This window comes from Vulpes lagopus, chromosome 1 (genome assembly GCF_018345385.1).
Source record: "Vulpes lagopus strain Blue_001 chromosome 1, ASM1834538v1, whole genome shotgun sequence".
NCBI classification, from domain to species: Eukaryota; Metazoa; Chordata; class Mammalia; order Carnivora; family Canidae; genus Vulpes; species Vulpes lagopus.
In genome coordinates this window covers 73,960,319-73,968,283 of record NC_054824.1, presented here as the reverse complement: position 1 = coordinate 73,968,283, position 7,965 = coordinate 73,960,319, and the positions used below count along the sequence as shown (strand labels likewise).

At 46.4% G+C, this 7,965-nt stretch overlaps 1 protein-coding gene across 2 annotated transcripts in view; it reads left to right on the top strand.

The window, feature by feature from the left end:
- Positions 1-1,143: 1,143 nt before the first annotated feature.
- The window catches only part of PPP1R2 (protein phosphatase 1 regulatory inhibitor subunit 2), a 29,056-nt gene continuing 22,234 nt past the window's right edge, over positions 1,144-7,965 (top strand). The window contains exon 1 of one of the 2 annotated variants that reach the window (XM_041770466.1): positions 1,144-1,496. In XM_041770466.1, coding sequence (XP_041626400.1) covers positions 1,375-1,496 — 122 coding nt within the window. In that variant the 5' untranslated portion in view covers positions 1,144-1,374. The remainder of the gene's footprint in view (positions 1,497-7,965) is intronic. The other variant, XM_041770476.1, reaches the window with a different exon arrangement.

The following is a 7,965-nucleotide window of genomic DNA, read 5'->3' as shown; positions in this document are numbered from 1 at the left end:
AGGGAACACAATTCCATTTCAATCCATAGCAGGAAGCGACTTGCTTAATCTCTAGCACCTCAACTTTTCCCATCCGTACAGCTCCTGGTGCTGACACTGAATGGAGAGAGGCTGGTGGCCGGAGCGGACACACTCCCTCCGCTAGCCCTAGCTTCCCTTTATTTACAGCGTAGTTCTGAGGTGGTTCCCAGGGCTTCAAAGTTCTGTCCTTTCCTGTACTCCACAGAATGCCTGTCTCCTCACACCATCCACAACAGCCCCAGCCTGGACACCCACTTTTCCTGACACCCTAGAGTCTCAAGCTCTGTCCTCTCATCAGAGTCCTGAGATCTTTCCTTCACACTCAGGCACAGAATAACTTGGACTTGGGGAGGGTGTGTGTGTGTGTGTGTGTGTGTGAGGTTTTGGTGTTTTTTTTTTTTTCTTTTTTTCCTCCTTTGGGATTCTTCTTACCCAAGTACCTAGACAGCATCCAAGATTTCTGGCCTACTTCATCCAGTGTTGGGCAGCTGAGTACCTTAAGTGAATTTCCTAGATCTTTTAGGAAGACAGAGTTATGTACCACAATGGTACGACTTTATGCCTGCGATACCTTCCATAGGATCAGGAGCACGTGGGGAGAGGCCGGACTCCCAGGCGCCGGAGGCCCCAAGTCTCCAGGTCTAGGACCACACGCTGGTCGTGTGACAGTGATGGCCAGGTCGCCCTCCTCGGCCCCTTCGCCGCTCCGGCGGTAAGACAGGTCAGGCTATCTCCAGGCTGGCATCCTATGATCTCACAAAAGTCAGGTTTCCGTGAGGTCATACTAGGCCTCCAAGGCCCCTGCCAGTGCTGATGTTGCATGAATTCATGGTAGCTAAAAGTTTGCGGGTAAACGGGAGGGAAGGGGTGGCCCCTACGTGATCCCCCTAGAAGCCAGGCAACAGCTCTGTGGAGCAACGTCACCGGGAACACAGACCCCGGACGGGGGCAGCGCGGGGGCGGGAGGGGGCCGGGAGCGGGCCGGGAGCGGCTTGACCCGCCGCGCTCGTCCTCGGCGCCCCGGGCGGGGCGTGGCCAGCGGGCTCGTGGGCGTGGCCAGCGGGCCCGGGGCGTGGCGGGGGCGGGCTCCGCGCTGGCCCCGCCCCTCCCTAGATATCGCGAGAGGGCGGGTCCGCGCGGCGTCGGCGTCGGCGTCGCTCCCGCGCTGGGGCGCTAGGCCGGCTGTGCTCGGCGGCGGCGGGTGCCTGCGTCGCCACAGCGCTCCGGGCCGTCTCCGCGCAGCAGGCGCGGCCGCCTTGGCCCCCCGGCGGGCTCCGCGGCTCCCGGCCAGTGCCTCCCCGTCCCGGCCCGCGCCGGGCAGCGACGCTGAGCCGACCGCCGGAGCGCCGGGCAATGGCGGCCTCCACGGCCTCGCACCGGCCCATCAAGGGGATCCTGAAGAACAAGGCTGCCGCGGCCTCCTCGGTGCTGGCCCCGGCCGAGCAGCCCGGCAGGAGCGTCGACGACGAGCTCAGGTGCGAGCCGGGACGCGCTCCCTTCCCGCCCGCCCCGACCCCCACCCCGACCCAGACCCCGCCCGGACCGCGACGCCGGGCCCCACCCCCCGGACTCGGACCCCCGGACCCGGACCCCACCCCCCGGACTCGGACCCCCGGACCCCGACCCCGGACCGCGCGACCCCGGACCCCGGGCCCCACTCCCGGACTCGGACCCCCGACCCGAACCTGGACCGACCCCAGGCCCCCCTCCCCGACCCCGGGCCCCGACCCCACCCCCGCCCCCACCCCCACCCCCACCCCGGCAGCGACCACCCCCCGACCCGAACCCCGGACCCCCCCCGGGCCTCCCTCCCCGACCCCGGGCCCCGGCCCCAACCCCGCCCGGACCGCGACCACCCCCCGACCCAGACCCTGGGCCCAACCGCGGACCCCCCTCTCCCGGCCGCGACCCCGGGCCCCCCTCCCCGGCCTCGACCGAGATCCCGGGCCCGACCGCGGACCCGGACCCCGGACCCCCCCAGCCCCGCTCCGGCCCCGACCGCGGACCCCCACCGCGGACCGCGACCCCGGCCCCGACCGCGGCCCCCGACCTCGACCCCGGACGGCGGCCCCCCCCCCAGCCCCGGACCCGACCGCGGACCACCCCCCCCTCCCCCAGCCCCGGCCCCGCCTCGGCCCCGTCCGCGGACCCCTCCACCCCGGACCCGGCCCCGACCCGGCCCCTGACCTCGACCCCGGACGGCGGCCCCCCCACCCCCGGCCCTGGCCCCGGCCCCGACCCCCCCCCCGCGGGTCCCCGCTCGCCCGCCGGGCCGCCGGCACAGGGACCAGGGACCGTCACGGCAGGAGCTGTGACGTTGGCCGCTTTCTAACCCTCTTTAAAAGGTGTCCGCGCACACGGAGTGTTTTTTAAGCAAACATCTGACCTTTGAGCTTTGGGGAATCGGGACTACTCAAGAAAGTCTCAAAGATTCACCTGTTAAGCCTTTGCTATTTCTTAACCTCGTATCCGAGGCATTTAAAATTCTTCAGGAATAAAAACCTTTGCTTGGCTTGAGAGCCCTTTAGGGTCTAGTCTAGGGCCAATACGTAAAAGAGACCCTTTCCCCCCGTTTGTCTGATGGAGCTTCCACAGTCGTTCCTTTTTAGGGGAACATTATCCGAAGCATCGAGCCACCGCCACGTCCTAGGTCGCGGTTTGTCATTATCTCTACGCTAAGAGAAACCGAGAATTTTCGAGTCTTTGGTCTGTATTTAATGGAAATCTGCTTATTGCCGATTAGTTTTGCATCTGCAACGAGAGTTTGGAGCGTTTTCTAGTCTTTGTTCCTCTTGGAAGACGTAAGCTCAGAACAGCCGAGAGGAGCAGCTTGCAGTGGTCCAGGGGTGTTGGACATACTCACCCTGTAAAAAATGCCCCACAGCATTGTGTGTGATAGGAAATAATCGGAAACGATCCAAGGACTTAAGCAATGAAGAAGGACTCGTATTAATTATGGTACATTGATGTAATGAAACCACATACCACTCTTAAAAAGAGCAAGGTAGATGTCCGTGCACAGCAGATACCCCAGGTGCAGTGCTCAATGGAAAGAGAGTAGTACCCTACGCCTAGTGTAAAATACACCCCTGGATTAGAAGTGCTAGGAGCCTTGGGTGTTACAAGATACTAAAAACACAAAGATTCTGTATTCTAGAAACCAGGCTTAAGAGAAGTCATCGTCGAAATCTGTAAAGCTGTAGAGCTAAAACAACGGCATTTGTAAAAACTTGGAATATTGCAACTGGAGCACACCTGTTTAAATATCAGTTTAGGACTATAAAAGGAGCCACTCCTTGGTGGTGGTAAATTTATAGATTTGTTTTACCTTGGAGGAAACATTAAGTAGGATGACAGCTTAGAATCATAGCCCCTCTGGGATTGGAAAGGACCTTAATGTGTCTCACAACTCCTGCACTCCCACTCTCTTGGATGCTTGACTTAAATTCTCTAACAAGAAATTTTCAAGCCTCTATTTTGGGTACACTGCTTCAAATGGGAATTGGTGAGGAATGATGGTTGTAGGTTACTGAATTAAGAAAACAGAATCTCCCGGGAACATGGGGAAGGCAGGAAGACTAAGATAGTTAACAAAGCCAACTTTAGAAAGCTCTTACACAGTTTCAGAGTATTGGACAGCAAGAGTATCCTCCTCACGGGCTTTATGTTATTTAGTTATTCTTGGTGTGAGCTGCTTTTTGTTTGGCTACCAAGTGGCTTATTGTTTTCTTCTCTTTCTCTTCCTTATCTTTACTTATTCTTTTTATTTCTTTTTAAAGATTTTATTTATTTATTTATTTATTTATTTATTTATTTATTTATTTATTTATTTATTTATTTATTTATTTATTTATTTATTCATGAGAGACACAGAAGCAGAGACAGAGGGAGAAACAGGCTCCCTGCAGGGAGCCCAATGTGGGACTCGATCTCTGGACCCAGGATCACGCCCTGAGCGGAAGGCAGACGCTCAACTGCTGAGCCACCCAGGTGTCCCTTATCTTTACTTTCTTTTCTCAACTTTCATCTGCCATAATTTCCTGGTCTTAATGGGTTAGCCTCTTTCTGTAATTGGCTAAGGTTTACTTCCAGGTCTTTCTACCTTGAAAGCCACTATTCTAGGCTGCTAGAAGGACAGATTATCCCTGGGTGGCTCAGCGTTTTAGCGCCTGCATTTGGCCCAGGGCTTGATTCTGGGCTCTCCAGATCAGTCCTGCATCAGGCTCCCTGCATGGAGCTTGCTTCTCTCTGTGTGTCTCTGCCTCTGTCTCTGTGTGTGTGTGTGTCTCTCATGAATAAATAAATAAAATCTTAAAAAGGGGGGGAGCTATTTGCAAGGTTCCAAGGTGGATGATTTTGATTGACTTATCTAGTTAGAGGGTTAGACAGCACTTAAATCTTCAAAAGGAACTACTAAACTCGAATTCATGGAGGTTCATGAGGGTTGTAATTAACTAGTAAAAGGGGATGGACTTTTTCATTATTAGTGTTATCTGACTAAAGCAAAGAAAACTTTTAATACAGTACATATTATGTCACAGCTTATGCAAACATAATTAGCAACTTTATGAGAGCCTTTTTGAGCAGAAATGATAAAAGTATAATTGAACCCTCTTTGTAATGTTTGTCATTTAATTACGAGTATTCCCCTTTTCCTATAAAAATGACTGAGAAGGGCAGCCCCAGTGGTCCAGCCCTTTAGCGCCGCCTTCGGCCCCGGGGGTGTGATCCTGGATCCTGGGATCGAGTCCCATGTCGGGCTCCCTGCATGGAGCCTGCTTCTCCCTCTGCCTTTGTCTCTGCCTCTCTCTGTATCTGTTTGAATAAATAAAATCTTAGAAAAAAAATAAAAAGGATTGAGAATAAATAGTTCTTTTAATTACAATACACTTAAAATCCAGAAACTAGTGAGTGTAGTGTAATGATTTAACTTTAAATGTTGGAACAGAGTATAAGGCAAAAGACTCCTATTATGAAAATGACCAGGATATAAGTCAATTCTTGTTATTCTCAGTAGTTCTGTTCTATATAATCACCACAAATTCTGAATTAGTGAATACTGAACCATTGTGCCTAGGGGAAGTACAGAGTTAGGTTCCTTGCACTTAGAACACTCGACAGCACTTTAGCAGTACACTTGGGAGCCGTTTAAAACAACGCAGTCAACAAAACACAAAAAGTAAAAAAATGGTACTAAATGGACTGCAGAAGAGATACTTCTAGTTGAGAGCTGGAACAACAAGAAAAATACCAATCACCTTGTTTAACAGCTGGGAAGATATAGCGACTCAGAATTTTTCTGGTCCTGTGCATGTCTGTGAGAGAGAAAGTACCTCACGTACTGATTTTGGAGGTAACAAATTTTATCAAGTAGGCAAATTTGCAAATACAGAATCTGCAAATGACTCTTTATTGGTGCCTTTATCAAGTAAAATGCAGTGGTAATTTCCTTTTTCTGTACATACCACTTCATCCCCTCTTCATTAGTTCTGAGGATATTGTTCAACATATCATTGTATTTAACATGAATAGATGTTACCAACGGATTTTTTCTAAGGTCAGAAGTTGAGTTGTCTTATTCCAAGTATCTCTAAGCTTTTTTATTATGTATCTTTTTAGTAGGAAAAATTCAAATATTCTTCAGATATGTTTGTTTATAATATATCTCATATATTACTATCATTACATAATGTTTCAAGGCTCACTGTACACTTAAAGTGAGATTCGTATAATGCCATGTTTCAAATAGTCTTAAAATTTTTTTTAACCTATTCTTGTCAAACTTTTTTTTTTGTCTCAGTGCTGTTATTTTCTTTTCTATTTATGCTTTGAATTGGTACTGTTACCTTCAGTGAATGGTCTCTTGTCATGCCATTTTTTGAGGGTTAGTTCAATTACAGCTGGGTAGAATCTGTAAATCCCCATAATCAGGAATAGATAAATCTCAGTATATTGTATCACAGTATTAGTTAGAACATCAGTGTCATCTCCTATGATGTTAGAACTCCCGTGCTATCAGGATACCTTGAATATGGTGTATAACTTACAAAGGTCTAAAATAATAGATGTATTGAGTAGCTATGTGCATTTCATCAAATACAAAAAACCATTGATTCTAAAATATACCATGATTTTATGTACCACCAGAAAAGAAAATACTATCAGTTATAAGATGCTATCCATTTTAAAATGTTTTCAGAGGGATTAAAATGAGAATGTGCATTTTGAATTGAAGATAAGAAATTAAATGTTACTAAAATCTATTTTTTGAGAAGTGTTATTACAGATTAGTGATTAATCTGGGGTAGAGTGCCTAGATTTGGATACTTTTTTTTTTAATTCAGTTAGTCTGTCTACTACTTAGTAATTCTGTGACTTCCAGTGACTTGTACGTTATATCCATGCATAGTTTAATTATTAAACAAGTTAGCAAATGTAAGGTGTTTAACTCAGTACCTCATCCTCAAATGTTAATCTTATTCAAGTAGAAATAAATGTAGGAATCTAATTTTTCCCCCATCTCAGTAGGTTGTTTTATACAATATGCTTTGAAGTCACTATGTTCTATTCAAATTCTATATTACTCTTAGGTAATGTAGGCAAATTCTGCTTGAAAACATTGCACTTGAATTAATTTCCTTTAATATAATTTTAAATAAACATGCTTCAACTTCGTCTTTTTCTGCCTCTAAAGGGATACAGGTTCTAAAGCCTTGCTGAGTAAAGTTTTCCAAAAGTGACTTTTTGATTACTGATTGCTTTTATTGTCAACTGTTACTTTAATTGTTCAGTAATTGTGCCAAGCTTCAAAGTCTTGTATTTTGTCAACTTATGTATGTTGAATCTTTATATAAAGAAAAAAACCATTTCTTGAAGTGTGCAATTAAAGTTTAACACCTTGAAGCAAAATCCTGCTTTCTACTTCAAGCATGGCTTAAAACTTATCAAATGAGCAAGTCACAAGCAACAAGGAGTACAAGTAGGTCTTTGAGGTGGTATCATATGAGCTATCAGAGTGAAAGTGAGAAGGGGTGACTTTTTCTAGACCAGATTTGGACTGCAGGAAATCCAGTCTTCCAAGAGGGAGAAGGAACATGAAACACCAGCGGGTGCTTTCATCCTCCCAGCAGATCTGTGATGTAAGTGGGGGTGCCCCTATTTTTCCTAGGTAGAGATAATGAACTACAGAAGGTCATACAAGCAGTTTGGCATTAAACTCACTTTCTTCACCTTTTGGATTTTGCTACTCTATAACTAACATTAATTCTGCCAAAATGTTATAGATGCTAATTTCCATATTTAGTGTTCTCTCCTGACAGTTTTCTTCTACTTCACTACTTTCCACCTAAGAATTCCTGGCATGCTTTGTAGCCTAGTGTTTTATGGCCTTATTTAAATTTATGTTTTTGCAAGATATTGTTCTCTTCTTTGGAGCTGAATAATTCCAAGAATTTCTATTGCTCTTAGTATTGTGTTGAGGAAGTGGAGTAAATCTTTGAATATATGAAACTTTAGTTCTTTTATTATTAATTTTTTTATTTATTTTTTTTTACATTTTTTTTTACTTTAGTTCTTTTAATAGTGGAAGGTAAACTACAGGACAGGAAGAATTTGAGTTACATACAATGTGATTATAATGTTAATATCTGATATATATCTTTGGTTTACATATACATAACATGGTTTAAGTCTTTAAGTTTGAGTAAGTTCTTTATGTTTTCCTACAACATTGTAAGTCTATATGTTAATGTATGAGAACTTGCTCATATTTAAATGTAAAGAACTTAGATATATAAGAGAAGATTTTCAATAGAAAGGCAAAGGATATTAACATAATTCATAAAAGGAAAGGAAAGTGACCAGCATTTTTTCATATTTATAAGGTAATGATCAAAGAAACATCAAATAGTTTTTAAATGATGATTTGTTCCTGCTCAGGTGGAG